Raw genomic sequence first — 18,971 nt, 5'->3', positions numbered from 1 at the left:
ATTGTCAACATCTTACAGAGCACATGAATTAATTTTAGTTTCCATTAAAATTTAGGAAAAAAAAAAGATTCTGTAGTTGTCAGCATGTCAAGCATTTTTTTTAAACATGAAGCTTAATTCATGCTTAGGGTAATGACAGAGAGGCCTCAGCTGGAAGCAGAATGAACTGAATTTAGAAGAGCTCAGGCTAATGGTGTAATGACATTTGACGCAAAGAACTCAATTAGTTTGATGCTTAATCATTTCTGACACAATGACTAGTGAAAATATAAGTGCAGTAGTTTGCAAATAAGTCACGTCCACCCCTCCCTCTCTCCTTCCTCTCTCTCTCCCTCTCTCTCCCCCTTCTTTTCCTCTCCATCCTCGCTCTATCTCTGATTGGCTTTCTTCAAAGATAATTGGAGGCAAAATTTGATATGCTCAATGTCATGGACAGGAATGAGGTTTCGCCGGCGTCTGCTGCCACCATGAAAAAGAAGGCGGAGGGCGGCACTGGATGCAGCCACATCAGCGCAGCCAAGGCTGTCTCATCCAAATGTACAAGGAGCAACAGCGGACAGAACTGTCTGGACTCTGGCTCTCTCGGGGCAGCGAGTGGTAACCTGTCCGGTGTGCCCAGCAACGTCGTGATGGACGAGACCGAGGACGGAGAAGAGGAGTCCAAGTTTCAGCATCCGCGGTTGCGCCGAGCTGGGGGGAGCGGCAGTGGCGGAGGTGGAGGAGGAGGCGGCAGTATCAGGATGAAGAACTTTACGCCAGGAGGGGGAGCCTCGTCCTTGGCTTCCAGGAGAAACTCCAACAAGGAACCCTGCCTTACGCACACAGAGGACGCTCCTGCCGCCCCACGGCCCACTGCTGCCTCCAGAGCAACCGAGACACCCTCTCCGGGCGATGCTGCTCAACGCGGCGAGACCAGCAGCGCTTTTGGGGCGGAGGTGTCGGAATCAGCGGTCGCGGTAGAGGTTTTAAACGCGACAGCAGGTGATGGTTGCAACGGCGTCGCTCCAATTTCCAGCATGAAATGCAACAAAAACGGAGAATGCAGGAGGGATTCGGGTACCGGGAGCCTGCGCTCAATCATCTCCAAGGCGGAGAAGCAGACAGGGGGATCAGGGAGAGCCGAGGACGGAGGGAGCGCCAAGCGAGCAGCATGTAACTCGAGCACCGCCAGCATGGATGGCTCGATCACACCAGGCGGGTCCCTGACCGGGGGGCACGGAGGAGAAAGCGCAAACCCCGGCGCTACTCCCGTGCCCAGTGGTGTACCTGAGAAAAAGGACTCCAAGGTGTCCTTCTCTAACGCACCAAGCCGGAAAGCCTCGTCCTCGCTGCACGGCCCAACTCAGACTCAGCAGCCAAGGAACTCTGTCACTTTCCAGAAACCTGAGGATGGCCCGGCAATTGTGCCCGCCGAAGATGCAGAACCTCGGGGCAGCCAAGCCAGCTTCATGCAGCGGCAGTTTAGTAGTATGCTGCAGCCTGGAGTTAACAAATTCTCCTTACGCATGTATGGTAGTCAGAAAGCAGTGGAGAGAGAGCAAGAGAGGGTAAAATCAGCTGGAAATTGGATTATCCACCCTTACAGCGATTTCAGGTAAGAGCTGTGAGCGCGATTGGCTGCATGAGGGGCTCGTAAGGGTCCTCATTGTCATCTACAACTTACTTTGTAGTGAGTAGCCTAACCACTGGGACTCCTTGGAAACGCATGCCTTTATTGTTCGGGGCTACCGGCTGCTGGTTTTTCATTCTATCCGTTGTGATCGAAAACGCAGAGATTTAAAACGATGCATTGCAACGGACTGCCTGCAATCCTCCCCAAACAACCTGTTGTCAGCAAATTGACTTTAGCAAAGAGTGTCCTTTCAAGGTTGTAAACAAACCCTTTCCAATCCGTCCATACAGTAGCATGCCTGGTGTGCTCAACAAGCTAGGCCTGCTAATACATCTCGACTTTTCGTTGCAGTGCGATCCCATTTAACAAAGAGGACAGCGCTCTGAAATTGGGTTCATTTAAAATGCCATTATTTTTTTGAATATCTGGATAAGGTGAGCAGTGTAGGCTCTACCACAAAAGCCTGCTGACAGGATATGTGTGTGTGCGTGTCTATGTCTCTGTGTGTGCGTGTGCGTGTGTGTGTGTGCGTGTGTGTGTGTGTGCGATGCACTCAGTAATGGAATGTCACCTTGAGCCAAGTGTGCGGAAACCTCAAGCATGCTCACTGGAGACATATCCGCCAGTACGACTCCCCGGATTCTGCGTGGTAATGACGGATGCGCTCTTATATATCGCGGCTCAAACGCCGATGACCCAGCTGGACATCCAGCAGCTATTTTGTCATTCAAATATTCTCAGGAAAGCACTAGAGAAGAGGGGTCCTCGTGATTTAGGCTTGCCTGTCAGCTTTTTATTCTAAATGAATCAGTCGCCTGATTGAATTTGGGTCAGAAAACCAGTAGGTTTTACTCCGGGCTGGACCGTTTCGTTTCAGCACCACAGGGAGTGGACAGCTCCCATCTCATTTGGAATCGGCTCGCGAGTTTGAGCGCTGCGTTTATACCCCCACTCATCAATCATGTTTGGCCCTTTTGTATCACATAACACCGTGTCAGAAGACCACTAAAGGCCAAACTTGACACATAGCTTCAGCAGCAGAGATGTAATTTGACGACAGGCCACTTTGGAGACCTTTTGTTTAGCTCCCAGACTCCCCCTCCGTGAGAAGCTAGCGGCCCTCCCCTGATTCTTATGCTAATTAATGCATCTTAAAGCAACAAAGTTACCTCAAATATCATAATCGAGGCGGTTATTGTTGTTGTCGTGTAGTGGGGGAGTCAGTTCCTGTTGCATAAGTCGCAGTGTAGTGACTCAGCGCTGCACCTGTCCTGCAGAGCTTCCTGTGACGGGATCAAACCTCAACACTTTACTCTCTGTCCCATGTACAAACCTGTCACATCAGTACTGGCAGCAAGTAGCAAGACTGTCGTCGTTTTGATATCAATACCGTAATATTGTAATATTAGTCCGTATAAATTAAACTTAATTTTCTGTTATTGGGGCCCGGGAGACCTCAGCACACTAGCTCATAAACACATTTAACATTGTCACTTCGTGACTTTCTCCAGTTTTATGAGAAGAGAATATGATCATGAGTTTAAACAGATAATTCAGAATTCAAAAATAGAAAATAAAAATAGTAAATACAAAACAAAACAAAACAAAACAAAACTCCCGTTTTCTGTCTCACAGACTTCAGATGTGAAACTTGAGTAAATACAATCGATATCTATCTGCTAATCGTAATATTAGGCCAGTTCCTATGTGGCACTGCCTCATCCAAGTCCTAAATACATGCATTTGTTTTTATGTAATTGGAATTTGATTAAAGTAAATCTAAAACATGAAATATTTATTTTTTGGTGTAATAACAAGGTCACAAATTGAGCTTATATTCATATATGTCAGGTTTTATTAAGGTCTGAATAAAAGAAACAAATTTAAAGGAATTTTGTAGTCATTTATATTCCCTTAATACTTATTTTATACATACAGCAGTGGAGTTGGCAGGACTCTAAATAATGAAGAGGCAAAGAGGCAAATTAAAACACAAAGATTTAGAAAGGAAGATGATAGGACCTTCTGTTTATTTAACCCATTATTTAAACATTTAAAATTCAGTCTGAAGAACAAATTTAGTTCACTTATTGCAGAAAAACCAGCTCTGCTAAGTGTTTTTACTCACATGAGCAGTGATAACCATTACATTAATTTTGCTGTGTTACAAAAATCTGAAATGTGTAGAGAAATTGCTTAACACTGATTATAATTCATGTCAGCCTTGGAAAAAGTAAGTATCTTTTTCTTATTATTGTCTACATGCAGGAAAAATATACCACTTTGCCTGCACTTTGTTTACACTTTTCCATCTTGAGCCAGGGAGGCTCTTGTGCCTATTGCGTTTTCACTGCAAATCCCTCTTCTCATCTGACTCTATTTTTGTCTTCCCCCCCTTTCTCTTCTTTTCCCCTCCTGTACTCTGTGCACACACCCATATAAAATGCACTGTCACGCACACACAACCGCTTCCACTATGCACACATGCCTGATAGGTTCTACTGGGATTTTACAATGCTGCTTTTTATGGTGGGCAACCTGATCATCATCCCTGTGGGCATCACCTTCTTCAAGGATGAGACCACTACGCCCTGGATCATCTTCAATGTGGTCTCTGATACCTTCTTCCTCATGGACCTTGTGCTCAACTTTCGCACTGGAATCATCATTGAGGACAACTCGGACATCATTTTGGACCCTAAAACCATTAAGAAGAAGTATCTAAAAACTTGGTTCATTGTAGACTTTATCTCCTCCATCCCAGTGGATTACATATTCCTCATAGTAGAGAAAGGGATCGACTCAGAGGTGTACAAGACTGCTCGGGCCCTTAGGATTGTCCGCTTTACCAAGATCCTAAGTCTCCTGAGGCTGTTGAGGCTCTCCAGATTAATACGCTACATCCACCAATGGGAGGAGGTAAGGGCACACATTTCATGGCCATCCCTGAGCTAAAACATTATCTCAAAACTCACAGCTACAGAAGAAGAAACCCCTAGTCTAGTCAGTAAGAAAAGGTCAGTGATTTTCCTCCAATATGCTGATGTTGGCTCATGGCCAAACCAACAATCTGCTTCTCTGGCCTCCTCTCCTTCACCTGGAGGCCCTGTATCAGTGTTCTCACCTGCCACCTGGTGAGAAAAATATAATGTCTGCAGGATGTTTGAGTGCTAACAAAGTTTGCATTCTAATTACCGTTATTGTAACACCATCCTCCTACCCCTCTGTCTCCATTTGACCTGGCAGTCCCACAGGTGGCACTTAATAAGCAACCTATTACCAGGGCAAACATAGTTAATCAATTAAGAGACCGGAGGAAGAGCAGGTGAAGTAGAGACAGAGATTATTATAAGCAGCACTAGGGGGGCTATTGACTGTGATTATGTGACTAATTATTCATTTAAAGTGATTGGAGGGGTTTGGTGAGATGGCATTTGTGCACATACCCGACTGGTAGACTCTTCTTGCAAGTGTGGGTCCTGTTGCTAGGATGCTTCTTGAAGACTGAACCCCAAACACCAATCCTGCTCTTTCTGGACACTCAGCTATTATTTCTCCATAAGACAGATACATGTTTGTGGACCCCTGCTCCAATCTCTCATCAGACTTCCCTTCTCTCCTTTCAGAGGAATAGTCTGGGAGACAGGAGGTCCAGCATTGTCATGAGATCACTCTACTTTTCATTTATACCAGTATTGGCAGCCTGGTGCTGGCATTTTGCAGTAGTGAGCAGCACAGTGGGGTTTGGCTGCTCACTTGACCTTTGGATAATTGGATTTCTGAAGATATTATGTGATATGCACACACACACACATGCACAGAGTGGTGCAAGATGGGAAGTGATACTTGCATGCATGAAGAGCAAGAGCATGGATGTAGTGGAGAGTGAGACACTGGCACACGTGGGGGATGCCCAGTTCAAATGCCTGTTTCTTTTATTGTTAAGTGTAATAGTTTATTTTGAAAATCCAAGAGTTTAAGCCCTGAGCTGTTCTTTTAGTTCCTGTAACTTTCTTGGTGCTGTCCGTGGTGCTGAGCACCTCCATCAGCCAGCACAACACAACTGTGCAAGTCCAGTTTCTCTCATCCTTCGTCATTGCAAGAATGATGACCAATTGCTCTATTTTGTCAGTTGCTGATTGATAAAACGTGACAGTGAAAACCTCATAAAGGTTAAAGCTGCATTTAGAAAGATCAGCACATGTGATTCATGTCCAGTCTCATTCCTCATCACTCCAGTCATAGAGTATCACTCCTCCCTCAGCTGCACTGAGTAAGAAATGACCCATTTCCTATTCCTTCATAGTAGACTAATCAGACCATCCTGTGTTTTATAATGAAATGTGCTGTTACTTCTGCACATTAAGATCTAATACTGATTATCATTGCTTTTAAGCAGCTATTAAATACTAAGCAGCATCACAGTTTTAATTCTTGAAGTCAGCCAAGTGATAGATGATTGGCTTAAGTGACTGTCCAGTGATAGAAAATGATTGATGTGCGAGACGACACAGACTATCAGTTGCGAAGGCTCATGATGGTCCCCGTCCATCACACTGTGTGCATGTGATGGCACGTCTGTCTCTGTTGTTAGTGTATCTTCTGTGCCCGTAGGCTTGCGTGAGTGTTTTGTATATGTGACTGGACCTTGTGCGTGTTGGAGCCTCAGACTGATGTCATATATCTCGGTGTAACGAATGCTTTTCCCACTCCTGCTGTGCTTGGTTTGAAACTGATGGGAAGCTGTGTCCCTGACTCATTTATTAAAGTTGGTAAAATCCAAAGAAGAGTGTGAAGCTGAGCAGGAAGGCAGCCCCCCTCCACTGAGAAATGAATTCATTTCTCAGTGGAGGGGGCTGTTGTCATGCTTAAGGGTAAAGTTTAAAGGTGGGCGCAGTTGCTGACACACACACACACACACACACACACGCACATAATAAAAATAAAGAAGAAGATGAGTTGACACTGTGACAAAGACTGAGAGAAGACACGTAGACTAAATACACGGCAGGGAAAAGGTTAATAAGGCATCGGTGGAGTCAATCACACAATAATGAGGGTGGGAAGATAACAAAAGGAGAAAGTAAGCGCACAGGAAATAATCATCAAAATAAAACAGGAAGTAGCAGTAAGGAATACACTCTTGTGGTGCAGTCAAATTTGCTTAGGAAGGTTTCTAACTGAGTGAAGTGACAGGAAGTATCTGCACAATAAGAGCTGTTTGAATTATTTAAATACTAATAAATGTGCTTCAGTGCTTCCTTTACTATCTCCTTTAGCAGAGGACACACCGGAGCATCCTTAATGAAAAGAAAAGAGATAAAATCTACTTCTTATTGAGATTTTGTCTTGTGTCAAGATTTACAGATGTAGTTTAAGGTTTACTACAATTCAGGTTGGATTAGCTATGCCTGTCATTGAGTTTTCAGCTTTTTTTGTTCTTTAAAATTAAAATGATGGTAATGAAGTGGAAATTTTCACTAGTGGTTCTCATTTATATGACCTACCTGAAACAACTCAGTGCAAACAGGCTGAAGTGGCATCAGGTGTGCATTTTGTAGTCCATCTGGGCATTGTAGTTTCAGCAGAGCAGAAATCGGCCGACACATTATTAAGGAGTTTGGCAGTACCAGAGGCCTTATGAATTCTTCCTCACAGCTTTCCTTGACCTCATGACATTTTCCATTAAGATCAATGTAAAGTGTTTAGGAAAAGGAGGTAGGGGGTGATTGTTTGGACTGTTCGACTGCACCCAAGCAGACAAGCAAGAAAACACATAAGAGTAATACCAATTAAACTAATTTTCCAACATCATCTTTATCTCCATATATTTCTACTCAGTTTCAACTCCTCCCCTTGCCTTGCTGTCTTCAGATCTTCCATATGACCTATGACCTGGCCAGCGCGGTGATGCGGATCTTTAACCTGATTGGTATGATGCTGCTGTTATGTCACTGGGACGGCTGCCTACAGTTCCTGGTTCCCATGCTGCAGGACTTCCCATCCGACTGCTGGGTGTCCCTCAACAAGATGGAGGTACGTATGAGGGAATCATAACTGTGCACGCCAAGATGCACATATCACGACCAGAACTGGGCTTGCTTCTTGTAACCTGAGTGAACAGGAATTAATTGTGGTCACAGGGTATTTATCAAAGCGGCTCACTGTCATCAGAAAATATTGGCAAAATATGAATAAGTTTTTGTGACCATGACAAACTCCTTCCCGTCTTTCACTGTGCAGGGAACCCGGTGCTTTAGTTATTTGATAAAGGAAAGCCTCAAATTAGCCTCAGAGACTTTTAACATTTAGAGGGGAACACCACCAATTTTACACTTCTGTTTATAGGACCTGGAGTGTTGCTTAATATGTAAAATAAAGTTGCACAGTGCCCTTTGTCTCTTCTGAGGAAGCCGTGTGAAGTGTGATAAATGTCAAGTGATGCCACTTGAAGTTACCAGATATCATCTGTCGCCCACTCCTCAGCTCAAAGCTACATTAGGCTCCACTAGCATAACACAGCTGAATCTCCAGTGTGGATAATGTGGGCAGCAGGAAGAAGGCATGGATAGTTCTTCTGCCTCAATAGTTAGTTTTTAATGTTAATCTTTTAAAGTGATATGAACACAAAATTATTATGATGTCAACATTAAAGAGTTATTGATCATCTATTAACTACCTTGAAAATAATTGTCTGTGATTCAGTTACTAAAACATTAAAGCCAGTTAAAACTGAGTTTTACCAATGTGTGTCCAGGTCATTAAAAACAGAGAACATTAGCAATGGTACGATATATACTAAGTGATCACTGCTGTGCATGATTCAGGAAAGAAAGTCTGTTTGTCTTTCAAGCAAATCCAGTCTATTACTCATATCAGAACCTTGTCATTCCAGAAAACAGCTGTAGCTTACCAGCAAAGAGGCTGTTAAAAACAAACCTGAGAGATTTAAGTGCACCTCTATATCACTCCATGCCTCCTCTTCAGCACGGTGGGGCGATGACAGGAAAGATAAAGGGGGAAATAGAGGGATGGGGAAATATGGCCAGGCAGCTGTGCTCTTTGTTGCCATGTCTCTCTCAGAGAGATAAAAGCTGTTTGTTTATAGGTCTGTCTGTCAACCCAGCCTTTTACTGAGCAAGAGAAGACCACAGCAACCCAGACACGAGGCACAGGTCCAAATGGGGTTTTAACAGATTGGGTCCCGCTCCCAGACATCGTCTGGGTCAGCTCCGACTGCTTGTAAATTTCAGATTTGAAGTATTTCCTGGATGAGAGGAGCGACTCTTGTTTTTAGTGCTGTACAAGAGTAATTCTGGTTGAAACAAGTTAATGGGATGATGAGAGCAAATATCTTCTTTGTCATATTGCTGAGATGAAAAGGATTCCCTTTTTGTTTGATGTGCCAGACTGAAACCTACCACAGTTTGACTGATGTTATTTTGAAGAGCTGGGTCACTGTGGACAAAGGTGGATGTATATTATATATATATATATATATATATATATATATATATATATATATATATATATTCTGAGTGAGGATGACAGTACAGATGATTTGGGGACACTCTCGGAATGATGATACTTGTTCAGTGCTGGTAATATGATCTTAGACTAAAAGAACAATAAGTTGCCATTTACTTTTTATATTGCTCTGCTAAATAAGTAACCTACATCCAGAAAGTGCAGGTACACATACCTTACATCACAATATGCAGATATTTAGCGACTGTAATCAGTGGAGGTGCGTTCACTCACCCCTGAGGCTAACTCTATATTGAAACCAAGTCTTTGATGTTATAGATGATTAAAAACTCGTCATGCATTGCCTTCACTGCATCAACTCTATGCTCTCCACTGAAATACACACATTGTCAGTGTAACAATACCCCTGCTCCTTTGAATTTATCCATCCATCCTTTCATCCATTTCTTAATCACTTGTCCAATTCAGGGTTGGAGCCTATCACAGCTGTCAGAGGGTGAAAGGCAGCGTGCAGAGAATAGGAATAAAATAGTAAAACTGAAATTATGGCGATCTAATAGAACTGAAATGATTAGCTCAATTTGTCGATCCACAGAAAATTAATTCAGCAGCTATTGTGATAACAGATGAAATCTTTCAGTCAGCTGTAAGACAGAGTACAAAAATATTTACTACTTTCTGCCACAGCTTGCAGCGTTTGTTTTGCAGAACCCTAATTGCTGGTCAATCATAAGACACAAATAAAGAATTTTTGAAGATGTTGTTTTGGGCTCTGAGAAACTGTGATGGGAAATTTTTGCAGTAGTTTTGTACATTAAATCCCTTAAGCCCGGAATTAACACCATTTTTTTTTTTTGCATTTTTGGCCACTGTAGCTTTTATCAGCAGTGGAGAGAGACAGGAAATGGGGGGAAGATACGCGGGGCAAATTGGCAACAGGCCGGGACTCAAACCCGCGCTGCCTGCACCGCAACAAATGAATGTGGTCGCCGGCTTCACCACTAAGCCACCCAGGCGCCCTTATCACCAGTTTTTATCAGTAACATTTGCAAAATATAAGCCTCGGGTCTAGTAGTAAGACTTCTAAAATACAACAAGCTGTGTTTTTCTGAAATCAGCCCAAAGTGAAATTTGAAAACTCCATCAAGTATTGATAAAATAAATTAGACAATAAATAACAACCATAAAATAAATCTGTGGAACAGATTTTATGGACCTGTTCTAAAAATTGTGACTGCACTCTGCCAACTTTGATGTAGCACAAATAAAACAGAACAAATACTACATCCATTTACTCATAGCACTACCTGGGGCTGCTCAGTAAATGTGCTATGGTCCTTTGGAAATTGGTGCAGATTGTGTTTTTTTTAAAGGATCTAACTTGTCCTGAGACAAGGACTTCCAGGCAAAAGCAGTTAAATGATCCATGAACTAATGGAAAGAATAGCCAAGAGATCAATAAATAACCAGTAAATTTGTTGCAGCTCTGCAAGTCAATGCACTGAAATGCAGCTACTATGTTAAATGTAAACATGGCTCTACCATTATCGGCTTAAAAGACACTGCACACGCAACTGCAACACAAACTCAAAGTATTTCTACTTTTGTAAACTTAAAGGATGCACATAAGGCAACTGTGTACAGTACATGCTGCAGAGTTTGAAGTCCGTGATGATGGACTTCGGGGCTGACAGGACACTGACTCCTCTAGTGTTCTCTCCCACTGTATAATCAAAGACAGACAGTCTCCAGAGAGCCGTCACTCTCAAGCGAAGGGGCGCTCTGGCATGGGCTACATAAGGCCACCTGAGACCACCCCCTATTGAGTGGCTGACAACTTGTAACATTAGCTATTGTGTTGGAGCCAGGCCATCCATCACGGCTCACATTCTATAGTGGCTCTGGTGGTGTGGGGCCCACAGGCAGGACCCATGGAGGGCGTTGAGAACACTTTGTAACTCTGAATGACATCCACCATCCAGTAATTGGATTCAGTCAAACTTGTACTACCTCAGGGAACATAGGTTGTTTTAGCAGTACTTCCATCCCTGTATTGAACTTAGGTTATATTTAGCATGAGCTTTACTCTGCCTTATCAGCCACTAAGTTAATTTCCATGCAAGAGTGCTTATAGAGCTCGGCTGCATTATAGAGAACAGAGGCGACTGGGTAATAACAGTGACAGTCATGCTAACTGACAGAAATAGGGTGTATACTTTCAACTCTGTAATTACAGCTGTGTGTGCACCCATCCCTTACTGTATCCACAGCACAGAGATGTCTCTTTCCCATTATCCCCTGCCTCCCTCAGCAGGAGGGGCTTTGCAGTACAGTGGTCTGCTTACTTTAGTGACAGTAAGTCAGTAATCAGTGTGTCTGGTGTTAAATCACTTTATTTACTCACTGCAATTAGTTTGACCAAACACCATCACAGGTCTGCTGTGGAGATGGTCAGACGTGATTTAAAGAACTCATTTAGCCAGTTATAGCATATGCACATGAAGAGTCAAATCTGCCGTCTGACCTCCAAATGGAGTATATAATATATATATATATATATATATATATATATATATATATATATATATATATATATATATATATATATATATATATATATATATATATATATATATATATATATATATATATTTATATGTATAAAAATATAAAAAAAATATATATATATATGTATAAAAATATATTTAAAATATATATATATATATATTTTTTTTTTTCACTGATTACTTTATGATAAAATAGAAAGCATCAAATCAAATTTAATGGGACAGCCTCCTGACAATGCACTAACCACAGATTTATAGTCGGAAGTTATTGTGGCCATTGTCAAAAAATATATGTACTCACCAGTCACTTTATTAGGTACACCCTGTTAGTACCAGGTTGGTTGTTTTAATTTTACACAGCAGAGATTCAACAAGGTGCTGGAAACATTCCTCAGAGATTTTGGTCCATATTGACATGATAGAATCAACAGTTGCTGCAGATTTGTCAGCTGCACATCCATGATGTGAATCTCCTGTTTCACCACATCCCAAAGGTGCTTATGGATTGAGATCTGATGACTGTGGAGGCCATTTGAGTGCAGTGAACTCATTGTCATGTTCAAAAAATCATTTTGAGATTATTTGAGCTTTGTGAGATGGTTTCATTATCCTGCCGGAAGCCAGCAGAAGATGGAGATACACTGGTTATAAAGGATGGACATGGTCAACAACAATACTTACAGTGGCTTGCAAAAGTATTCATACCCCTTGAACCTTTCCATTTTTGTCACATTACAACCACAAACATAAATATATTTCACTGGAATTTAATGTGAAAGCCAACACAAAGTGGTATACAATTGTGAAGTGGAAAGAAAATTATACATGATTCAAAACATTTTTTACAAATAAACTGAAAAGTGTGGTGTGCAAAAGTATTCAGCCCCTTTTCTCTGAGTGCATCCAATTGCATTCAGAAGTTGCCTGATGACTGCAAATGACTAAAAGAGTCCACCTGTGTGTAATCTAATCTCAGTACAAAATAGCTGCTCCGTGACAGTCTCAGAGGTTGGTTAAAGAAGATTGGGGAGTAAAGCATCATGAAGTCCAAAGAACACACCAGAGACAGGTCAGGAATAAGTTGTGTGAGAAGTTTTAAAGCAGGCTTAGGTTATAAAAAGATTTCCCCAACGCTTTGAACATCTCACGGAGCGCTGTTCAATCCATTATCCGGAAATGGAAAGAGTATGGCACAACTGTAAACCTACCAAGACAAGGCCGTCCACCTAAACTTACAGGCCGAACAAGGAGCGCACTGATCGAGATGCAGCCAAGAGACCCATGGTGACTCTGGACGAAATGCAGAGATCCACAGCTCAGGTGGGGAATCTGTCCACAGGACAACTATTAGTCGCGCACAAATGTGGTCTTTATGGAAGAGTGGCAAGAAGAAAGCCATTGTTAAAAGAAAACCATAAAAAGTCCCATTTGCAGTTTGCCAGAAGCCATGTTGGGGACACAGCAAACATGTGGAACAAGGTGCTTTGGTCAGATGAGACCAAAATTGAACTTTTTGGCCAAAATGCAAAACGCTATGGTGTGTTCAGACATGTGGCGCCACTGTCAAATATGGTGGTGGCAGCATCATCCTCTGGGGCTGCTTCTCTTCAGCAGGGACAGGGAAGTTGGTCAGAGTTGCTGGGAAGATGGATGGAGCCAAATACAGGGCAATCTTGGAAGAAAACCTGTTGGAGTCTGCAAAAGACTTGAGACTGGTGCGGAGGTTCACCTTCCAGCAGGACAACGACCCTAAACATAAAAGCCAGGGCTACAATGGAATGGTTTAAAACAAATCATATTCATGTGTTAGAATGGCCCAGTCAAAGTCCAGACCTAAACCCAATCGAGAATTTGTGGCAAGATCTGTAAACTGCTGTTCACAAATGCTTTCCATCTAATCTGACTAAGCTTGAACTGTTTTGCAAAGAAATGGACAAAAATTCAGTCACTAGATTGCAAAGCTGGTGGAGACATACCCTAAAAGACTTGCAGCTGTAATTGCAGCAAAAGGTGGTTCCTTCCACAAAGTATTGACTCAGGGGGGCTCAATACTTTTGCACACCACACTTTTCAGTTTTTTATATGTAAAAAATGTTTGGATCATGTATAATTTTCTTTCCACTTCACAATTGTATACCACTTTATTTATTTATTCTGACTCTACCATCCCAATGTCTCAGCAGAAATTGAAACTCATCAGACAAGGCAACATTTTCCAATCTTCTGTTGTCCAGTTTTGGTGAGCCCGTGTGAACTGTAGCCTCAATTTCCTGTTCTTAGCTGACATGAGGGGCACCTGGTGTGGTCTTGTGCTGCTTCAAAGTGCGATGTGTTGTGTGTTCAGAGATGCTCGTCTGCATACTTTGGTTGTAATGAGTGGTTATTTGAGTCACTGTTGCCTCCTGTCAGCTCATTGGCCCTTCTCCTCTGACTTCTGACATCAAGATGGCATTTTCATCACCCGAGAACTGCTCTTCACTGGATATTTTCTCTTTTCTTTTTCAGAGCATTCTCTGTAAACTCTAGAAATGGTTGTGTGTGTGAAAATCGCAGCAAATCAGCTGTTTCTGAAATAATCACCTTTCTTCCCAATTCTGATGCTCGATTTGAACCTCAGCAGGTTGTCCTGATCATGTCTACATGCCCCAGTGTACTGAGTTGCTGCCATGTGATTGGCTGATTAGATATTTGCATTAACAAGCAGTTGAACAGTGCACCGAAGCTCTGAAGGAGCTTTGCCAAGTCAGAAAAAAATAACTGATGTTAATGACAGTTTAATAATTTTAGTATACAGCCTGTACTATGAAAAAAAATTCAGGGCATGTTGGCCTCTGCTTCATCTGCCTAATCCTCTTTAATCTGTCGCTCACAGGTTTACCCATTTCATCATAGTAAGTACAACAAATTACGTATAAGTTGCATTTAATTTAACATAAAACCTTTGCAGGAAAAGCTTGACCAAGAGTTTAGAAAGAAGACCGGTATAACTGAGTGACTATGAAACTTTAGTGGAGATGGTTAAATAAGATGGTGGAAACAGCTAATCTGACTCTGTCCAAAGCTTAAAAATGATACACTGAACTTGTAGTGCCATGTAGAATTTTTATTTGCATGAGCCCCTCCAAATGTAAAAATGAGCAGTTCTGATTTGACAGCGGTCCATGGCGTAACTGGCCAGCAGAGCAAACGACCTCCTTTGGTTTCTGGGCCCATATTTATTTCACAGATTAAGAGTGCCATCAATCTTCTCATCTAATGCTAGAAAAAAACAGAACATTTTCTCCACATTTCAAACTCATGAAACACGATGTATAACGAAGTGTCTCCAGTTATTCAAGAAGGTTTAAATTAAGTAACTCCACCAGGCTGGGCAGCCATCAGTTCATATTGGTCTGTATACTGAAATCCCACTTCTCTGTTGACCTTACAATGAGCTCTCGTTGGAGGATGTTTTGCCCTCCACTTTCCAAATAAATACATTTCACTGTCCGAACTACAGATTGTAAAGACACCACGCTCACTGAGGCAGACAAGGAGAAAAGAAGAAGAGACAGAGGAGAGGAAGCACCAGACAAAGCTGACTGTACATAAACCCTGATAAGCCATTGTAAACTAAACTGGTTCATGTGTGACAGGACCAGGCCAGTGGCTTTGTCACACGTTGTCGATTATCTTTTTGATATTTGTTCAGCTTATCGGGTGTCAGGCACGCATATTGGTCATTCAGTATGCTATAACTCCCATTTTCCACTATCTGCTTCAGTCAGTCAATTCTTTTTTTCATTCCTGCACCAGTCACAGAGGAAAAGCCTCAGTCATTCCTCCATGAGGTGTGAACTGATGAGACTGGAAGCAGGGCAGATGTTCATCTTTTTGGATGCACTTTTTGTCATTTGAAACAATGTTAGTGGTGTGGATCAGGAAATGGGAGGGTCTGTCTGTGGCTCTGTGCACCACAGAGCAACAGACAAATTTAATGGATTGCCATCAGATTTTGTACAGGCATTCATGGTTCCTAATGATTTTTGTCATCCCTCAATTTTTCCTTGTGCCCCAACAGCCTCAGCTGTATTTTGATCTACTTAGCAATTACTGGGATGCTAAACTATAAATGATGAAAGCACTCATAATTTTTCAAAAAAGCTGAGAGAAAGACCAGGGGAAGACACACAGTAACTGGCCTTGGGGCACTGGGCTAACCCAGGCCTCTACATTAGCCTTACAGCACTTGTCCACTTAGAGGGAAGGGTCACTGCAGCTTAACAACAAGAAGTTATTCTGACTGAGCACCTTCCTCTGAATAGCCCCAAAGACCTAGAGAATAAATCGTGGTCCAAGACCTGATGTTGCTGTTTCCCTTCAAATTGTCACCTGTCTGTATTTCCCAATTAGATTTTCTGTGCAATACACATTAAAGCATCCCACTGCTGCTAGCATGGATAAAGTGCTGATGCATGCTGATAGTGTGAAGGTATTTTGAAAACACGCAACTTGTATAAACCTGGCCAAACTATTTGGCAGGTGCATTTCACATTTGTGTATGTGAGGCCTCTTACACAACAAGGTTGCAGCAGGCTATTTAAAGAAGCATTTTAGGGCACTGCAAGATAAATTTATAGCCCCTGTGTTATCAGTCAAGTTCAAACAGACTATCTGCAGCTAATGGAGATGGTGATTACCATCAAAGCAGCGGATAGTTCCCAAACTGAAATCTCTGAGGAGGGCGACTGAGACTTACGAGGATATGGAGTCTCTCCTTCTCTCTTGCCTGTTCTATTTCAGAATCAAAGTGCTCATCATTCATCTATTATTCAATCTGTTTCACTGCACTGTTTCTCTTTCTGTTTTTACATATACCATTTAGCCCCAGCCCACTTGGTGGAGCTATATTTATTTTTGGAGTTCTGATTTTGCTATGCTCATATGGAGAACTCTTCCTATCACTTTGTGGCCATTTAAAGTCGTGCTGCTTGGATGTTAACAAACCTCTCTTCTCAGTTCTGCCTGTGATTCTTTCGCGTTTGCATCTAGTGATCATTCTCATATCTGATCTAATAGATTTGATGCATGCATTGTTTGGTTTTGCTTTACCAGCACTTACAAAAACTCCTTTTATTTGCAGAGGAAAAAGAGCAAAGTCAAATATTCACATATGAGAAAATGATTTGTACATCAGTCTGCTATACGTTGCTTTTTAATTATATACAATAATTGTAATGTTGTTAACATTTGAATACACTGAATACATTTTGCATCCTACTAAAAGTCATGTATCTAAAAATTAAATGTAAAAAATGACTTCTTTAGATGAACTGAAAGACTGATTGTTCCTTTATGAGTTGATTCATTTCTCTTATTTTTTTTTTTTTTAAGGACTACAGTAGAGTTCATTTAGTTATTGGAAACAAGCAGGGAAGAATTGCATGCTTCTTAATGTAATTCCATAATAGACTGCTGATGTATTTCTCTGCAGTAGGTTATAGAGGGGATGTGGCTGATTGCCTTTGTTGAGTGCAGGCCTGTGACCTCTGCGTAGCCTGGTACACATTAGTGAGGCTGCGTGTGTTTAGTGTGTGTGTTGTTGAAACCAGGCTCTCAGAGTTTTCAAGATGCTGTTTGTAACTTTATTTTATCCATGTGCAGGAGCTGTGCTTTAATAAAACAGCTTCATTACACAGAAAAAGATTAAACATAACTAAAAATCTAGGATTCAAGTTGTACTTTTGGCTTTACTTTGAATCAGTGGCATCAGCTGTGTGTTCAGGCTCAGGTAACCAAATTTACGACTCAGTGCTATTGAAAGAAAGGAAACAAATAGGCTCTGCCTCTTTTGCGAAGAGTCGTGTTTTGGGACAGAGTTACAGTGTAAAGGTTCATTACATGTATTTAAAGTGGTTGGCAACATGATTAGTACCTCTCAAACAGTCTCAGAATTTTTCCCATCATGAGTTGCTACACACGAGCAGCCTGGTGACCGCTGGCCTGCTGTAGTAGATTCCAATTCACACAGTTCTTCAAGTGCATATTTAATGGCCTCTCATTATAATTCCTCTCTGAGGAAATAATTTCCAAACCGTCTCCACTTTCCTGATTAGGCCTCAAAGGAATCACTGGGTGTTGTTTCCCCTTCCTCACTCTTTCCTTCTGTATCCCTTGAGCTCTCATTTATATAACTGCTGCTCCATGACCTCCTGTCCCCAAAGCTTTTCTTCTAGTTACCTACTCTATGGGATCACCCTCGCTTGAAATGTATCTTTGAATGTAACATTGATGTGTTTAACTCCTTGTTTATCTCCTCTCTTGTCTCTCCACAGAATGATACATGGTCAGAGCTGTACTCCTTTGCCGTTTTCAAGGCAATGAGCCACATGCTGTGCATTGGTTATGGCCGGTAAGCCCCGGAGAGTCTATCAGATATCTGGCTCACTATGTTGAGTATGATTGTAGGAGCTACATGCTATGCTGTTTTTATTGGCCATGCAACAGCTCTTATCCAGTCCCTGGACTCCTCCAGACGGCAGTACCAGGAAAAGGTGAGGAAACATCTTGGTCCCATGTTAGCAACACTTTTCTGTATGCTTTTTTTTTTTTTTTTTTTTTTAATCTTCTTTAGATCCAGTATTTCCATTTTATTTGTTCTTCAAAAGGAAGGGTTATCTGGAAAACGCCATCAGTTAGATAACTTAGTCTGGCATAAAACAGAGGGAAACAGCTAACCCAACTCTTCAGCTACAAAATGAATTCTTTAAAGCTCTTCAGTTTACATGTTGGGCTGCTTTTGGGGGTGGCTGTGGCTCAGGTGGTAGAGTGGGTTGTTTACCAATCAGAAGGTTGGTGGCTCAATCCCTGACTCCCTGGCTCCTCCAGTCCATGTGTTGAAGCATCCTTGGTTGCATCCATCTGAATATGTGTGAATGTTAGGCATAGAGTGCTGTATGAATGTATGAATGGGTGAATGAGACTTACTGTAGAAAGTCCTCTAATTGAGCATGAAGGTGCTATATAAATACCTGTCCATTTACTTCTGTTTAATCTATACAAAAAGAGAGCAAGAATATGATTACCAAATGACTTCAGGCATGGATCGGAAAAATGAACCTAGGCGCAAGTGCCGTAAACCTGCATTCTCTCTGAACGCCACTAGATGGCGATAGCTGTAGTTGCAAAAGACTTAAGGTCCTATAGAAGTCTATGGGAAACCAGCTTTCTGTCTTGACCTCTGTAAACATTTTCTCGATGAGTCGATGGACTCAGTCACTCATTTTCGGTCATATTGAATAAAAAATTAAGTCTATTGTAAATCT

At 41.9% G+C, this 18,971-nt stretch overlaps 1 protein-coding gene across 1 annotated transcript in view; it reads left to right on the top strand.

The window, feature by feature from the left end:
• Positions 1 to 416: 416 nt before the first annotated feature.
• Positions 417 to 18,971, top strand: part of LOC115796474 (potassium/sodium hyperpolarization-activated cyclic nucleotide-gated channel 2) — a 35,048-nt gene continuing 16,493 nt past the window's right edge. Inside the window, 4 exon segments of the mRNA XM_075074442.1 lie at positions 417 to 1,594; positions 4,108 to 4,531; positions 7,487 to 7,648; positions 17,982 to 18,200. Of these exon segments, the coding sequence (XP_074930543.1) occupies positions 417 to 1,594; positions 4,108 to 4,531; positions 7,487 to 7,648; positions 17,982 to 18,200 (1,983 nt within the window).

Source organism: Archocentrus centrarchus, chromosome 17 (assembly GCF_007364275.1).
Source record: "Archocentrus centrarchus isolate MPI-CPG fArcCen1 chromosome 17, fArcCen1, whole genome shotgun sequence".
Lineage (NCBI taxonomy): Eukaryota > Metazoa > Chordata > Actinopteri > Cichliformes > Cichlidae > Archocentrus > Archocentrus centrarchus.
Note: the sequence above shows the minus strand (reverse complement) of the source record. Positions and strands in the feature narration are given on the sequence as shown.